The sequence below is a fragment of the Pyxicephalus adspersus genome, chromosome 6 (assembly GCF_032062135.1).
Source record: "Pyxicephalus adspersus chromosome 6, UCB_Pads_2.0, whole genome shotgun sequence".
In the NCBI taxonomy this organism is placed as follows: domain Eukaryota; kingdom Metazoa; phylum Chordata; class Amphibia; order Anura; family Pyxicephalidae; genus Pyxicephalus; species Pyxicephalus adspersus.
In genome coordinates this window covers 65,084,390-65,103,277 of record NC_092863.1, presented here as the reverse complement: position 1 = coordinate 65,103,277, position 18,888 = coordinate 65,084,390, and the positions used below count along the sequence as shown (strand labels likewise).

Genomic DNA, 18,888 nt, shown 5'->3' with positions numbered 1-18,888 from the left:
AACATGAGAAGGCTTATCATCCCGAAACCTGTCAGCCCCCTGTGTAGCAGTGATGCATTGGTAAAGGAGGACACAAAGGAATATAATTGCCTGTATGACAACCAGGATAGCATCCTACCCTGAGTTAGTATGGTGAGGGATGCCAAGGGGGGATGTGCAAATAGACCGTTAAATACGCTTACCCAACCTATCCCTGAGGAAGCCCACTAAGGCAAAACACGTCGGAGTTCACGGCGACACAATACGGTAATTTTTTCTGTCTATACGGTTAGGTTGAACACTGTATAGTATATGAAGAAACCCTTGTCCTTTAAAGCTAATAGGGCAGAGGAATTTATATTATATTGTATATATTTGCACTATAACTTTGTATTGACCTAATATACAAAAATACATAATTCATTAAGCACATAACGATTTTTGAGTCTGAAACCTCTTTCTTTACTATTTAATTTTTCATTGTAGTTTTTCTTTAAAATTACTGTATAGGCTGAACTTTTCAAATTCCTTCAGTATGGAGGGGATTGTGGTGTGGGAAGAGGTTATGTATAGTAACAGGTCATCCACATATAATGGGATTTTATACTGGGATTCTTCTATTGTTATGCCATGAATATCCCGATTTCGGTGCAAGGCCACTGCCAGATGTTCCAAGACCAATGCGTATAAGAGAGGTGATAGGGGGCATCCCTGTCTAGTCCCATTCAAAATTTGGAATGAGTCTGACAAAGATCCGTTCACCCGCACTAGAGTGCTCGGTGAGGAATACAAGGCTGCAATTCTAGAGACCATGCTGGGACCCAGCCCCACTTGTCTTAGTGTCGAGTACATGAAGCGCCAGCTGACCCTGTCAAAGGGCTTTTCGGCATCAATGGATAGCAGACACATAGGGGTCTTTGTGGATTTTGCGAATTGGGTCAGCAGGATTGTTTTGATGGTGTTATCCCTTGCCTCTCTCCCATATATGAACCCGACCTGATCCTTGTGGATCAGTAAAGGCATATACCAAGAGAAATTGTCAGAAAATAGCACATTTAACCTCCCCAGCGGTAAAACAAAGATGTTGAAAGCGGTAACCCCAAGTCACACTCGCGGTAGCTAAAACAATGTAAAACAATAGTAAATAGAGCCTTACCTGGTCCGCCGGGGTCCTCCTGATGATCCCTGTCCTCTCGCATCCTCTGGCTGGCTTCCTCTGCATCGGATGAGTCACCGGGAGTTCCCAGTGACATCGGTACATGCGGCTGTTGCGTCGGGGGTCGGGCGTTAACTTCAAATCTATTTGTAAAGCATTCAATATAAAATAACTGCATTGAATGCAATACAGTAAATTTATATGTCTAAAAGCAGTACATTCTCTTTCATGAAAAAGTATTTACAGTAAAATATAAAAGTAGGAGTATACATTTTTTTTTTTATTTAATTTATTATTTTGACATGATTTTGCTTCAAACTTTATTATACTCATACTATTATATTATACTGTGAAATACATTTTCATGAAAAACAAATTACCGCCTTTAGACATAAATCCGGACAGAAATGAACTGCCCAGGAGGTTAATGTGTGCAAGAAACTTTATGAAACAGTTTTTGTGATTGGAATTTTGCACACAAGGCTGGGGTTGTTACACACAAGACAAGGCTTGACTATAACTATTTCTTATACTCCGGTTACAGTATTTTTATAGTTCCACGTGAAAAAAAATTAATACATTCATTATTAGGTTTCTCTTTGATCATGTTTTAACTTATAGAGAGACAGGAACTAGAGACACTGTAAAGTCAGCAAAGTACAGGCCCACAATTGTGGTTTTCCTCCTCCTGTTTTCAAGTGTGGTAGCAACAATTAAAACACAAAAACTGCATTGCTGAAACACTTCTGATGAATTAAACACAAGTGCCTGTAACAAATGTTCTTAAGAATATCATGAATCAAGAAAAATTCTGCGATATATGTACCCAATGCTGACATTCTAAGCACATAGGAAGGCCTAAGTGGCACAGCACATTACAGAAGTGTCAATAAGGGTCCATGAATTAGTCATCCCCTTCCATTGTCAGCCACCAGCAGAAGACTTCACAATTCAGGCAAATCATATATTTCTAAATTTGATTATTACCGAGCTCACCAACAAATTTTAAAACAGAAAATGTATAAAATGTAATGATTACATATTTAAAATATACAGTGAGATAAAGAAGTATTTGATCCCATGCTGATTTTGTACGTTTGCCCTCTGCCAAAGAAATGACCAGTCTATAATTGTAATGGTAGCTCTATTGTAGGTGTGAGACAGAATAACAACAAAAGTACCCTCAAAAACCCAGTGCTGAAAAGAGCTTGATGTGCATTGTAATGAGTGAAATAAGTATTTGATACCTTCACAAAAGATGACTTAGTACTTGGTGGCAAACCCCTTGTCGGCAATCACAGAGGTCAGACGTTTCTTGTAATTGACCAGGTTTGCACACATTTCAGGAGAGATTTTGTCCCATTCCTCTTTGCAGATCCTCTCCAAGTCAATAAGGTTTTGAGGCTGATGTTTGGCAACTTAAAACCTCAGCTCTCTCCACAGATTTTCTAGTGGCTAGGCCACTCCAGGACCTTCACGTGCTTCTTCTTGAGCCACTCCTTTGTTGCCTTGGCCATGTGTTTTGGGTCAATGTCATGCTGGAATACACATCCACGACCCATTTTCAATGCCCTGGCTGAAGGAAGGAGGTGCTCATCTAAGATTTGACGGTACATGGTCCCATCCATTGTCCCTTCGATAGGGTTAAGGTGTCCTGTCCCCTTAGCAGAAAAAAACACCAAAGCATAATGTGTCCACCTCCATGTTTGACTGTGGGGATGGTGTTCTTGGGCTCATAGGCAGCATTCCTCCTCCTCCAAACAGGGCAAGTTGAGTTGATGCCAAAGAGCTCAATTTTGGTCTTATCTGTCCACAACACTTTCACCCAGTTCTCCTCTTGATCATTCAGATGTACATTGGCAAACTGCAGACGGGCCTGTACATGTGCTATCTTGAGCAGGGGGACCTTGTGGGCTCTGCAGGATTTCAGACCTTCACAGCGTGTGTTAACAATTGTTTTCTTGGTGACTATGGTCCCAGCTGCCCTGAGATCAGTTTCTCCGTGTAGTGCTGGGCTGCTTCGTCACCGTTCTCTTGATCATTGCAACTCCACGAGAGGAGATCTTGCATGGAGCACCAGACTGAGGGAGATTGTTATTTTGTGTTTCTTCCATTCGTGAATTATTGCGCCAACTGTTAGTCACCTTCTCACCAAGCTGCTTGGAGATAGTCTTGTAGCCCAGTACAGCTTTGTGTAGGTCCACAATCTTGTCCCTGACATCCTTGGCCAGCTCTTTGGTCTTGGCCATGGTGGCAAGTTTGGAATCTGATTGATTGTATTTGTGGACAGGTGTCTTTTATACAGGTACTGTAACAAGCTTGGATTAGAAGCACTTCCTTAAAGAGGGTGCTCCTAATCTCAGCGTGTTACCTGCATACAGGGAAGACACCTGGCAGCCTTAATTCTTGCTGGTTGATAGGGGATCAAATACTTAATATACTCATTACAATGCACATCAAGCTCTGACTTTTAAAACGATGAGGTTTTTGAGGGTTCTTTTGTTGTTATTCTGTCTCTAACACCTACAATAAACCTACCAATACAATTATAGTCTGGTCATTACTTTGGCAGAGGGCAAACATACAAAATCAGCTGGGGATCAAATACTTCTTTCCCCCATTGTAGCAAAATAAATCACTGTTGGTAGGCCTCAGCCCGGAAGTTTAATTGGCTGACAGTGAATGTTCAGGGTGATGACAACACATCTAGTCACAAACTACAGTTAATTATTGACCTATAGGCCAACATAGTATGTAGTATGAGAGCAATAGTTTTAGGCTAGAGATATGTACAATGCAGCTCTAGCAAAAAAAGGAAATTCAACTTTTGTTTTCATTGCCCTTTGTCTCTCCACTTTTAGCCCGATAGAACCTTGAACAACAGACAGGGAAAGCGCTGACATCTATGCAGGTGTACTGGCTAGCAAACGGAAATATCGCTTTCCGGAAACCTCTTTTTTTTTTTCTTTAAGACATTACAGTGGACCCGTGACCTACAAACTCAATTAATTTGCAAGGGCTGGTCATAACTCAAGTTGGTTGTAAGTAAAAAACTATAGTTTTTAAATAATGGGATAAAACTATAGTTTTTAAATACCTATAATGCATTCCAAATCTTCCGAAGCACCCCTTACCTAACTCTTTTATAATAAAAAAAAAGGATTGCATAATTTACTAGAAACACAATAATTTTCCTAGTGTACTCACTAAATAGTTTTAAAATGTGGCTAGCCTACCAGGAACAATTTCATACGGTGCTCAGCATTCATTTTGACAACTTTGGCTTGGAGGACGAGAGAAGGGGTGTAACACCTTTAGCAATACTAGCTTCCTCATACAAATGTTTTCTTTGTAAGATTGCAAACTGGTGGATTTTGACATTCTGTACATACATTAGCGATATCGGTTATACAAATTTCACTAACTTATATCTGCACAATTTCATTCTTTTTTTCGATCGTGATTGTTTTCTTTACCTTCTCTTCGTTCCTTGGCTTCTTTTCTAGCTTTTTTTGGTGCCATTTTGATAGCAATTAGCAAAATGAATTATATAAGCACTGACCAAAATTACGTCCACAAACACAGGTATCTGGGCTCAAACGCTTTTCTGGCATCTCATGTCTTTGTATACAACATTCCCCAGAAAAAAACAAGGAGTCATAAAAATTTGTTGTACAGTTATGTTTTATTGTAAAAAAACAAAATTATATAAATCACAATAGACTTATTTATTTGGTTAAATAATTTTTCTGTACTGTAGAGAAATTCACACACATTCTGTGGTCAGTACTTGGCAATACTGTGTGAAAAAGATGGACATAATTCATTGCGTAGCTTCCCACCAAATTATGATATTTCTATGGCAAACATGCAAAACTGCTTTTACCATCACAGTGGGGGTTCTATGCAGTAAGACATCTGGAGGAATCATCAAGACATGATGTATAGTGAGTCCATGATCAATGCTAAAATAGTTTAATCTATTAAAAGATATTGGGCTGTATGCAAGCTTAAGAATTCAAGGGCACTTTTTTCAAACACACTTGACATGTGTAAAAAAACAGGACATGCTGTGCACAAAGAAATGCAGCGCAATGCTGAAGTTTATTAGGATTTTGATAACCTGGGTTTGAAATGCACCTCAAACAATGAAAATAATGCCTGCAGTTACAAGTAACTGTATGTGTGTGTGTATATATATATATATATATATATATATATATATATAATTTATATTTATATATTACACCCACACGCACCCACTTAGATTCTAAAAAAAAATATTCTGGTAAAGGTTACAGAAAAGCAAGCACTTCTTTTGCTGTTTTTTTGTGGGCTTCCCTCTCCTATTTCTCTAAAGACCACAGAGCAAGCTCCATGACCTAAACATTAGACAAAGCAGTTCTTACATAAAGTGTCTCAATGTCCCCAAATTACAAAACATTAGCTGATAAAATGATTAACATTTGCACCGTGAAAGCATATGGTCTAGGACCTGACACTATTTAATAAAAGTTATGTGTTCATCCCTCCCACTACATATACAGTCACAGTGGCAATTATTGACTTTAACATGTTTGACCAGGTAAGCATTAGGTCTTCATTCAGTTAAGTACACTACAGTAATATCACTTTAAACCTATAAAAGAAGACTCCGGAGTTCCAGATTAGATATCATTTTTCAGTAACCACCCGACTGTTTTTGGGTGGTTACTAAAGAGTTGAGTCACAATAAGGGGGCTGCCACCCGCCCACAATTTCTTCCCACCTAGCTTATAAAATGTATGGGTTGAACACTGCGGTCCTCAGATATTTAGGGACTGGTATTCTCTTGGTTACTAAAATGTGTGGTCTCATCATACAAAGATCCAAAGCTTTCTAAGGCCTTCAGAGAAAAAGGTTGTGTATGCCTAGGAGCCTCCCAATGGATTTAAATTGAACACCACATGATTTTAAATCAATCATTTCACTTAAAATACTCAAAAGATTGTGATGATATCAAACCACTACAAATATATAAAAGACTTTGTAGCTTTGTTGAAAGCTGTCTGATGCCAAGGTCTCAACATTTATTGTGGGATCAACAGGTAAATCTTGCAATAGCTGGTAATAAAAACAAAAACACCTATACTGCTAAATATTAATTCATGAGGTCACATTTCCTACAGTACATTATTTTTCATTTATTGATATTGTTAGGAAACTACAAATTTCTTTGTGCACCCCCCCCCCCTCTTCCCCTCTTCCCAATTATATAGTATTTATCTGTTATAATGAAGAGCTAATGAGTGCATGTTAAAATCTATTAAAAATTCAAAACTACTTTTTTCCCCACATGACTGCATACAAATAGTGAAAGATTCTACCAATCTTGCTTTTTCTTTAATAAATTTAATTTTTATTTCAATTGGATAATGTTATGTAGGGAGATAAGTGGTGATTAGAGCTTAGACAGGTTCTCCTTTTATAGATTTCACACCACCACAGATTCCAGGCAACTGTGTATTTATTGAATGTGAATAAACTGGTTAAATACTGACTGTGCAAATATATATATATGAATTTGTGCGTTTTGTTCAGAATAAATGTAAAAAAAAAAAAAAAACTTTTCTTTCAATGTCATGACTTTGTATATGAAAACCATAGTTAGGTTATCCTTTTGGTTATTTATGCCAAGCATTCATTAGACTGCAAATCTGGATAACCATTTCCTTTGAATTAAACAGTGCCCATGATATACACTTGCCATTAGAGAAATTACTTTTAAAAAAGCCTAAATTATCAGTCTTAACCAATAGAGTTCTGTTTCCTATTTGTTAATAATAAAAGTACAGCAACACATAGCAACCAATTAAATCTCACTGTCAGGCAGGATCTCTGCTAATGATTACTACATAATTAGCACTCAACAGTAATAAGGGTTTTACCCCTAAAACCGTTTTATCAAGGTACGGGGGAAATAGTTGAATGCTGTCTTACAAGGCAGTGCTACTAACCAAAAAGTTTAATCCAATGACTCCAGTACAAAAGAAGCTCACTTGGTTAATACATGGCTTAGAAGAAGGGCTATGACTCTCCAAGTGAATATAGTTGTGTATCAGTCACTGCTTTAATGTTGAGGATGGTTTGAACTCTTTTCACAGTTCTTAGATTTCCAAGCTTCATGGAGCTGCTGGAGATGTTTATAAGTTTTTAAGCTTACATTCAACGCTGGGTGGATTTCATTAATGCCAGATTCTCCCATTAGTGAAAGGCCACAGATCCCAAAATATGCATGCAAGGCATCTGAAAAGGTAAAATATACATATGAAATTCATACAACAATGGTCTTTATATATGTAGCAGGCAAAAACAAACAAAATAGAACCAATTAAAATCCTATGCATCCAAAAGGAACAAGAAAAACATATGACATAAGTTGATGTAAGACCCCTTGCACACCGGAAAAAGGTATTTGTATATTACTTAATGAGAACTGAAGTGTAGTGTACCCCTAAACAGAAGTAATTGGTGTGTGTAAAATCCTACCTGTCACTTATATCAGTCACCTGAAGAAAAGCATTTTTATCAAATATAGTCAAATCACCCCTCTAAATGGCTCCCTAATTTTAAGTAGTTAGAAGACTTGCTTGTTCAAATGATCTTGAGAGCTATACCACCATCAAAGTTAAAATATTTCTATCTCCGTCAGTGTTTTATGCTTACTTCCTGACTAGTAAAACATGGTAAGATTAACAGGAATAAGGGGTAATCCTTAATAAAAGCCCCAGAGAGCAAAAGAACCTGACAAGTTCTGACCTTTTCCGACTCAAACCAAAATTAGAAAAAGTTTTTGACTTGGCATACACTTTCAAAAATGCAGGATTTTTTTTTTTTAACTCATTGTAAAATGTTTTTCATACAGACAACTGACTGACCCCATATCTTTCATGGAATCAATAAAACAATGCTTTCCCAATCTGCACAGTAGCTTTACTGTGCCTCCATCTTTGCTGCTTGAACCCCCTGCAATTTTTACTTTTGTTCGTGTAGCTGTTAGAGAGTTTCCATTACTTCCTGGACCCTGAAAAGGCTGTCCCCATGACAAGAAATGAGAAATCCCACTAACTAGCCTTGGACAATAGGTAAATCAACAATAGGTTTTACTCTCCCCTACGCTACCCAAAGCTAAAAAAACAAAAAACATTTAGCTATAGATGCACTTTAAGAGTAACAAATAAATCATGCTTACCTGGGTGACTATCTGGCCATTTAGCAAAGCCTCCAATAAGACGGTCTTGGGTGGACAAGATAAAATTTCTGTTTTTCTCAAAATTTGTGTACTTGAAAATGTTCAAAAGCTAGAACAATTGAAAATAGTAGAGAATATCAGCAAGCTAAATTGGTTACTTTATCTTTTCACCAGTGCAGTGTGAGTTGTATGAACATTTACCCTTAAAGTTGCTCCCACCCAAAAGGAGTAACAAGTGTCAACTGGTTTATTGGGTCTCCCCTGGAAGCCATTTTGTTGCCTCAAAATGCACCATCTCTTTATCCTGTTTAATTCTCTCTCAGAAAATACATCTTCAAGCTTTCCCATGAGGCAAAGAGAAGCTATTCCGCAAAATGTGGAGCCACCTGAATAAACAATAATGAAAGACACAAGTTACACATATTTATTCTAAAAAAAAAAATAGCTACATTTTGGCTAGAATGGTTAACTCCAAATGCCCTTGTTTCTAGTTCCTAGGTTGTATAGTGATTGCCATCTATGACTTCTATGGATAAATACTCAGTCCTGAACAGAAATACTGAGATCTGTTAAAGCTGTAGTACTTTTATCAAAAGGGTGGGGGTGGGGGGATACCATTCAGGTTTGTAGTCTGTCAAATTGACACTCCTCTGACAAAATGGCAAGAATGGCCCGGCGTAGATCATAAGCTTTTGGAAATGGAGGAGTTGAATAAGAAGGCTTTGCCAGGGGGATGAGATGACTGGGACATTAGAAAAAGGAGGAATAGAAGGAAGAGCCCTGAGAAGAGGAAGGTTGGAAAAGGTGATGTGAGCGGGAGGAGAGTAAAAAGAGAAAAGAAGGAGCAATGAGAAGAACTTGTACGGGGGTGGGGGGGGGGGGGGTTGGACAAGGAAGAGAATATAACTGGGAAGGCAGGTGCATGGTGGATCAAAACAGGAGAGTAAAATTGCTGTGAAGTGCATTGAAATGGTGAATGGAGGTAAGGAGAAGAAGGGCAAGCACTTAAGAAGAGATGCAGCAGAAAACCGGGCTGTAGGAAGAGCAGTAGAGACCTGGATGTTACATTATCCAGTCAGTAGGAAGGCTATATGTCAACATGGAGTAGAGTAAATTGTCTGCTGCCCCCAGGTTCTAATTAAAAATTGGACCTGATGGGGAAGCTGAGAAAAGCTGCAATACTAAACATATATTACATTTAAAAGCCATTGCATTGGTGAAGGAAGAGCCCATAGGTGCATGGGGGAGGGGGTGTGAATCACTAAAAAGCAATTGCTAGGATGTGTAGAAAAAAAAAAAAAGCTGGCATTTGTAGTTCCACAGACAAAACACACACACACACAAAACAATGATGTGAAACCAATGCCATGGTCCCAGAGTACTTCAGCTGCAAGACATCAATATTAGAATATGATGTACCATAGGGCTGATATGCCAGGACACAATTTACTGGGCAGCCTTTCAAAATTCCATTACTAAGTTCTATTAGGATATTTGTTAAACATAAAACACATTTCCAATTTTGGACAGATAAAATTTTTTGCCTCCTTGGCAAAGTAGTAAAAAAGTCAAATTCCCACATTTTTCTTGCTCTGCTAGGATTCCGGAGGAAAATGGCCCTTGACCAATGACAACATTGTTAACTCTAAAATTCCACAATGTAGAAGTGCCATTAAAAATGAGGAGAAGCAGGAGGGGGAAGGAGGTAACATCAGCATAGACTAAAGAAATACACACACATACTGGCAAAAAGTAATGTCATGTAAATATTGATTGTAAAATGTAAATTCCAGAATACAAATTGTATGTAGTCTTTTATCCAGACAGTGGATAGAAACCAAAGCCACTTTTTACTTTTTTTCCCCAATTCTTCAATTCCTTCCCTGTGTTGTAAAATGCCTGTCATTGCCAATCAGACAAAGCTAGCTGCAAAGGGAGCTACTTTTAAACTGACCCAAAAATCTTAGTTCACTATTAAAGATGAAAAACAAAAAAATAAAGATTTCCTATGTGTATTATATTGGAAGCATGTAGAAGTGGTTGTTATGCCTAAACTGCAACTGGACAACAAACTATTTGTTTTTAGTTCCATAGCAGCGTACTTCCAGGGTTCACTGCTTATGGTTCTTGCCAGAGGCTCTGATCTAAGGAAGCAAACCTGTCCTCTACCTCTAAGGAAGGAGATTTAGCACAGACACAGTGTAGAACAAGGCATGGTAAGTTCATATTAGTCAAAATCAGGAGCATTAGGACCACAGGCAATGCTGATGACTAGTCCTTTGCCTAAGGTTGTTTTTTTTTCTCCGAATAGAACCCAGATTTAAGTTCCTCTTAAGGTCTCTACAGCAGTTCATATAACAAATAAGAGCATTTTAACACAGAATATGACAACCGACATAGAACAATAATTACAGAAATCTTACCATGAGCTTCCAAACCAGCTCCTTGGCCCAGTGCATTTTCATATGTCTAGAAAAAAATATTAAAAAATAAACCCATCATTTCCCATAATTTCTTTATTTTTAGCAAATGTGCAAATACTGAAATTTAAATTTCCAAATTCTTAAAGCACACTTATTCTTGAGTTACTCAATGCAAAGTCTTCTGGATAACCTGTGAATATAGGTTTCTGAATAGGATAGGCAGTTCTATTATTTAATAATCCCCCTCCCCCCCCTCTGATTGGTTGCAAAGTAACGCCATATTTGCATAGCATGAAACGTTCGGTTCTATAAAGTAACTTTACTTTGCCTACATGCAATACCAATCTGCTACCACAGACCCTCAAAGATGCTATGAAAATACAGATGTTTTTGAAACCCAGCATTAGGCTTGACATACCCTGAAGAGCCATTGCACTGATTGACCATAAGTTGCCCTGAATTGAAATGTGGGACAGAAGAAGGACTCTTGTTTCCATACACTACCCATACACATAACCCATCGGGTTATTGCAAAGGTCATACTATGAGCCATCCGATGCTATCCATGAATCACCAACAGAACACTTTGTACATTCCAAGGTACTGTGCAAAGATGCAGATGCAACATGGGTGGAGAACAGCAGGAGGGTAGCGGGTTGGAAAAGCACATGTATGGCTGCAGCTTCTGCAGTGCCCACTAAATCGCAAGTTACTCTTTTTTAATGGCACATGCCACCTCCCTGGGGAGTAAATTTCTACTAAGACAAAGGATTGGATGCTCCTCTTCCTCATGATCCACCTGACTTAGTACTTTAATTTGCAAGTTGAGGCAATCTTCAAGGCTACCTTGAAGATTGGGGACACACTGCTTTGATTGATCCCATGAAAGGTATGCTATAATGCTGCCTTTCTTGACCTTCTGAACATGGGGGAAACACTGAATTAACTTTCAGGTCTTAAGAGAACTCCTGCTAGAATTATGATATCCTCAGTTGCCTGTATAGTAGTGTGGGGGTCAGTGGGAAGAATGTCACCTTTACAGATAGCCAAAAAGTTTATTGGTGTCACGTAAATTGACCTGAGAGGCACATACTGCTCATTGCTCAAGGACCTCTCAACAACTTCTGGAGGAACCCTGGTTGAGAAACACTGCTATAATCACATTTTAATATGGGATATATATAAATTACCATATAACTAATAAAATAAGGTGAACAAAGACATTAGGGGTGTCTCTGTAGCTATTTCAAGTGTAGTTTACCCTACGTCTTTGTGCCATGATGGCGCTACATGCACAGAAAGAAGAAGGAAACAGAGACAGCGCAGGCTCACTAGAATCGGATTGCAGAGAGATTAGGGGGTCCTCAAACGTAAAGGAAAAGTGAGATATATATATATAATGTGCTCAACCCAGAATTTTTTTTAAGCTGGGTGGGAGGAAATTTTAGGTGGGTGGCAGCCCCTGTATTGTGACCAAACTCTTTGGTAACCACCCAAAAACAGCCAGGTGGGTGCTGAAAAGTGCCGGGTGGTGCGCCCAGCTAAAAGTGCCTGGGGAGAACCCTGTATGTGTGTATAATTTTTTTTTTGTAATTAAAGATCTGATTTAAGCTGTATTTTCCTGTTGTAGTGCCAGCACATGCATGGCAGTTAAATGGATCAATGGATACGTTTTTAGACTGGGTCAGGAACAGTTCATTTCTGACTATCACTACTCACAAAAAGTTACTAAAACAGAACACAACGTACCCATTAAACTCACCTAAACAAATGTCATTTTCCACATCCACTAGGACACACAAGGCTAAATAAAACAAAATACCCATTGTTCTGTGGAATTATTGTTCTGTGGAAGTATTTCCATACAGAGTGGTTTGCAAATATCGTGTCCATGGCTGCCCATTTTAAAACCCATGACTCCTTCAGATTGGCTTGCAAATTACAACTCGGTAAATATGGAACCATGTAACAAAATGTAATTCATGAAAATACCAGATAACCACACGCTACTACCTGTCTACATCATAGGAAACAATGCAACACTGTATGTATTCAAAGAAGTGTCATTTTAACCTTTACTTTTGAAAATACAATGCAAAACACGAAGATCCAGCAACACGCACAAAAAGCACAATGGCTTTCATTTGCATACTCAACAGGTTTTGTAAGCCAAATTTTAATACACTACTCATGGAATTAAAATCATTTGTGTACCTTATAAAATGTTCATTGCAGGATTCCAAATCTATTACCTGGGGTAAAACCGGTATTACTAACCAGATCAGTTGCTAACCAGTTTTTGCAGTTCACAGACCCAACAATATAATTTCAAAGATCCCTGCAGTGTTCATACAGCCACATAGCTAAAAAGATGTTGCACATGGATCATTAGCTGGTTAGACAGAACACAGACTATGTTAAATGTTAATTGAAATGTGACATCACTGAATTGCCAAATACTATTGAAGTTGACGCCAAGTGGCAGCTTCCACTAACAATAAAATTTTATAAACTTAAAAGAGAGAGAAATGCACAAGTATTGTATTCTCCTGTATAGATCGCATGCACGTCTTAGTCACTGTATTGAAAGAACAGCAGAACAAGTTTTCAAAAGGTGTGTCAAGGTAACCAAATTAAAATACATACATATATACACACACACACACACACATACACATTATATATATTTTCACACACACTGTAAGCAGAAAAAAAACTATTAATACAATCAAACAGTACATACCATGCTTCTTCTAATGTATTCAATTGTCTTTTCCACATCCATGCCTGACCAGTCATTAAGTATGTAGCAAATGCAAGAAGCACAGTACACAAACCTCATGTCATTCTCACTGCCTTCCGGTACTGCACAGAAACTGAAGGGAGCAAAAACAAAATAAAAAAATAAGGATTTTTTTCAATTATGAGAGAGAAAAGAAGGGGAAGAATTAAAAAAGTTTATAAGGGTTATTCAAAGGAAAAAAAACAGGACTATAACCTGCTTGGAAATCCAAAGAAAATGTGTTGCTCAATGTTAATTTTTTTACCGAGAACGTGTAATAACCACACTTTGTATGTATACAATTGGGACTGAACACCCGCATCACAATGCTGGCTCCTAAAAAACACAGGCTGCATATCTGACAGCTGGCAGGGGCTCATTGCCACCCTTATTCATTCCCTATAGAGCTGCTGCAGGAAGACGCTACCATGTAGCACCTCCTGGAGAGGCAGAGTTTCCTGGGATGAAGAAAACACAACCACAACCCCCCTGCCAGTGTGAACTTAGCCTTAGATCTCAGAGCCTAATTTAACCCATTGCATTTTGTGTGTATGACCGATTTAAACAAAAACAGTCATAAGTAAATATTTGTTTTAAAATAAGACCCTATGGAAGCATAGCTATGATGTTTGAAGTGGAACTATATTAAAGTGTTAACCATCATGCAGGTCTGAAATAAGAAGTACCAGAAGAGCAGAAGCACCTTTCCTGTAAAAAATGTGCTCCCTTCAATGCGTAATCATTTAGCTATATGATCTCTGCTGAGTTCAGCTTACCCATTGTACCCCTGCAGCATAACCCAAAACTGAGAAGTGGTTATTGAAGCACATGGTAATGAACTGCATTTATTTACAAAGGTGCCCTATTGTATAAAGTAGAGCTGGCAGTCTATTAACATATAAAATACAGCACGAACATGTAAAAATGCACAGGAAAGCAGTGAAAAAGAATGAAGAGTTCTAAGATTATCTGACAGATGGTCAGCACTCAAGATAACTTGGAGAAATGTTTTTTCAAAGTCAGTTAAACTTTTTTCATTTACCGTTCTCAGAGTTCTGCCTATACATCTCAGAACACTCTTAACATGCTCTCTCAGCTTTATGCTAAAAGTTGATCACAGATCCCCTTGAAATTCAAATTCCTGCAACCTTCCCCCCGTCAACGGTTAATAAAATTACACATAAAAAGCAAAGAAAAATTGCAAACCTTCCATCTGGAAGCTGAAGGGCCCGCAATCCAGCAAGACATGCATCCTTATTTACCAGGCTCAAGTCATCTCCTAATATCAGCAAGCTACACAGAGCTGTATAAGTCATTGCTATGTGGCCACTGTCATAAGGGTGATAGATTCCATGGCCCTGGAAAATAAATATACATTTGAAATAAAAACATAAAAATGTAAAGTTTATAAAAAAAACATATCATAATTTTCTCTAGAGTGAACAAGACGTGTTGCATGGTATTCATAAAAAACATAAGAGTAAATAGTAACATGAATTCTCAGGCCTGTACTATATGAGGATAGCTCAGTTCACCTAGGACCAGGGAAATACAGGAGATCTCATACTGAAGCACTGTAAGTTATGGCTGTAAAGCTATACCATATTTTACTTGTGTTTTCTGTCAGAAGAATGATCTGCTTCCCATGCATAAAATATATAAAAAAGGTGCAAATATACATACATACCTTTGATGGATTAAACGGTAAACCCAAGCATGAAGAGCCCCGAAATCCACACCGGCTTAAGTTAGATTCTGCAAAAAAAAAAAAAAAAGTTATATATTAATTTACCAAAACACTTTGGGTGGAAGTTACAAAAGTGTGTTTTATGAACATTGAATGTAAATAATAGATAATCAATAAATGAACAAGAGTTGTATATATCAATTTACAAACCCACTGGAATTACTTTTCCTTTGTAATGTTATTATGATAATAATTCCACACCATTGCAATATTTAGATTTGTAATATATATTACATGTTCTAAAGTAGCAGGATGTAAGTGACATTTTACATTCAAAATATTGTGCAGGGAGCTATTCGGACCTTCTTCCAGCAGCAAGCGGTACTCAATGATGCAGAGAGCAGCCCTAACATGATTATGCAAGCTCCTTTTTCCTTGTGCATCACTGCAATATGGGGCATTATAGTGATATCCCCCAGATGGTGGATTATTGACACCTTGTACGCACTGGATGTCCTCAGGCTTCTGAGTTAAATTACCCTGGGTTTTACGGAGCCAACAAAAATCTAGTGCTGAAAAAGAATTTCTGCAGAGAACAGCACTGAGGATTAGTATTGTATTAAATATTAAAAGCTGTTTTTTTTAACCTCCTGATGGACCAATTCATAAATAAAATGTGGCCTAGAGTTGGGTTTGTCTACCACTCTAAAATCTACAATATTTAATAAAAGCTAGGAAGCTTCCCTTGCTCACTCTAGTATTCATATTCATGTGACTTCATCCACAACAAATTGCATCTCTCAAGCTATTGAACACTTCCCCAAACTAAACAAACATATGAAATATCTGCTGCCTGCTTTCCCTTTATTCTATAACTCAACAATTATTTCTAATCTATCTATTTTCCTGTGAATATGGTATTTTTAATGATAACTTTATTAAGGAAAGCAGAGAATATATTGGTCATATTTATAACAGAAGTGTCAGATAGTAGGAAGTCTGTCTTTGCATTGTTATATTGCTTTGCAAATTTCGAGGGCACCCGAGGCAATGGGTGAGTCCCATCATCCCTTGGCCAGTTGTCACTGTGTGCTGGCTCTGAGCTTCCAAACTGTCAGTCTGTGCTGCAGGCTCAGGGCGTTCAGTTCACAATATGCCTTCAAGATATTGGTCATCTGCAGACAAAGGTTTAAATGTTGAGTCAGCTCAGTTTTTTGTCTCACCTATTCATTTTGTCTGAGCAGCTACATTCTGCAGCCTCATCAGAATTCTTCACAGATTATTGCCAGCACCAGTACTAGACATAAATATTTTTAGGTTATTAAAAGAACTACAGATCCACAATTGAACCTCTAATTCAGCCCTGACACAAAATGCTTAGAAGAGAAACCAAGTAACAAAAGAAATTTATTCAGCAAACTGCAGTCAGCAATCAGAACCTGACAGAGCACTCCTTTATCACTCTCTGTCCATCTTCATGTCTGTGTTCTTCTACACAGGATTCCTCCCTACTTCCTGTCCTCCTGACACTAAAGGAATTGGAAACAGGAAAACTTCCCAGTAGGGATGCATACTGCAAAAAAGCAGAAGGGATGTTAGGACCAGGAGCTCAAAGGCTTTAGGCTGCAAGGTGAGGAAAATAAACAATGATTTCATTTATATTGTAGGACATTGATATGTTAATGTAACACATTCAATGCATTTTGTACAGATGTGAACGTTGCATTAAAACTGAAGAAAAGCAAAGCTGGGGTCACCATAGAAAATGCCCAATTATGGTATCCCATACCCCCTAGTGCAGGCTATAATTGGAATCTTTAGATTTCCCAGAAGGCTGTGGTGAGACTGAAGACCTAGGTAAATTGGCCAGGAGCCAGTGTGAAGAGAATGCAAGTATATTTATTTTGATCTTAAAAAAAGCTGTGTGAATCTTGAATAAAAACATTTATAAATAAACTTCTAAGCCTTCAAAAACATTAAACAAAAATCTTACATGGCCCTAAAAAAGAAGTTTGTAAACCCAAAAATGAAAATGTCTTAATGTTGCTCCTTTTTTATGTAGACTTGCAATCCTCTTTATTCTGATCTTCAGCCATCTTAATTGGCCTGGCCACATGTGCGGGGGTTTAATTCAGTATGGGCAGCCCTCAGCATGCACAGCTTGGATATTTTTCCCCCCCAAAGAAGAAAGTTAACAGGCGGGTAAGTATGTTTATTGCAAAAAGGTATAGACAATGTCCCTTCTGCAATAAAACCTGTCTGATCATTGATTTTGCAAGTGGAAGTAAAGCTCTGTTTTAAGTCTTCTAAAACATAAATGCTTTCAAGAACTACATCTTCTGAACTGAAATGTTCCAGGACAAGGTAGATAAAAATAATACATGCATGGATACATTTTACCAGACACTGCCACCTAGTGTACATGTACGCACAAACAGCCATATCAATCAAAATTTTATATACAAACATGCTACCAAGGGATTGTTTTGAGAAAAAGATGTTATGAGCGCAAAATGAAAAACATAGGATTTGTTTATTTTTATGAGGATTAGCGTACACTGGCATTAAAGATCAGTTTAAGTGAACACTGAATCACTGAACTCCAAACCTCTGATAAATGCTTCAAACAAACCAGAACTATATATATACCAACAGAACCAAACATGGTGATTATTTTGGAACTAAATCAGAATTCTTGGATAGGTTGCCCTTAGCCATAATACACATCTACAAACTGTTTGCATGTCAATTTGTGAACAATGTGCCATTGTATTTATACTCTTTGCTTTATCATAGTGATGGATAACAATTAAAACCTTGCAAGACAGATCAATGACCATTTCCCTAGGTCTACCACCACAACCATGCCTCACCCATAAACATTAGGATGAAAGTTGTTAATAAAAATGTTGGAATTTTTTTTTTCCCTCAAATTTATTAAAAACAGGTCATTCAACAGAATTCCTAATAGAAGTGTAACACTACCAACATGAGAGATGGCCCTGCCTATGAGAAGTTACAGTATATAGAGACAACTGGTGGAAGAAAAAGTTATTCTCATAGCGCTACATGTAAATGCAAATGTAAGAGCATTAGAGGAGAAAGCAGAGACCAAAGAGAATAACATTAATCAAATGGTATGCTTGTTTGAAGAGATGAGTTTGAAAGTTTACTAGAAGTTTTCAAGGGTTGGAGGTGTCAGATTCAGCAGGAATTCCAAAGAAAAAAAGAGAAACAATAAGAGAGAAAGGGAAAGAGCTGCATATGGCATCTGGAAAATAACTGAACTTGTGTCAAACAAAAATAGTGATTAAAGTGAAAAAGACATGAGGGGAGAAGAAATCAGGAAGCAGATGGGCTTGGAATACTATGGAGTACAACAGTATCATGCATGAGGACTAGAGGAGGTACTGAATGAAATAATGTGAGTTTTAAATGAAAGAAAGGAAATGAGTATTCTCATTACTCAGAAATTATGGAGCTGGAATGTTTGAGTTATTGTTAAAGTGATTATTTCTGGTAGAAGAGCAGAAAGAGAGGACATGCAAGTTCCCAATTACCGTGTTTCCCCGATGATAAGGCAGGGCCATCAAATAAGACAGCCCCCCCTTTTTAGGTAAAAATGAAAAA

General features: G+C 37.8%; 1 protein-coding gene across 3 annotated transcripts in view; it reads right to left on the bottom strand.

The window, feature by feature from the left end:
- Positions 1-4,801: 4,801 nt before the first annotated feature.
- PGGT1B (protein geranylgeranyltransferase type I subunit beta) overlaps positions 4,802-18,888 on the bottom strand; it is a 19,468-nt gene continuing 5,381 nt past the window's right edge. For all 3 annotated transcript variants that reach the window (XM_072416070.1, XM_072416071.1, XM_072416072.1), the window contains exons 3-9: positions 15,259-15,326; positions 14,778-14,929; positions 13,533-13,665; positions 10,790-10,835; positions 8,568-8,752; positions 8,367-8,475; positions 4,802-7,420 (exon numbers count right to left, since the gene is read on the bottom strand). In XM_072416070.1, coding sequence (XP_072272171.1) covers positions 7,245-7,420; positions 8,367-8,475; positions 8,568-8,752; positions 10,790-10,835; positions 13,533-13,665; positions 14,778-14,929; positions 15,259-15,326 — 869 coding nt within the window. In that variant the 3' untranslated portion in view covers positions 4,802-7,244. The remainder of the gene's footprint in view (positions 7,421-8,366; positions 8,476-8,567; positions 8,753-10,789; positions 10,836-13,532; positions 13,666-14,777; positions 14,930-15,258; positions 15,327-18,888) is intronic.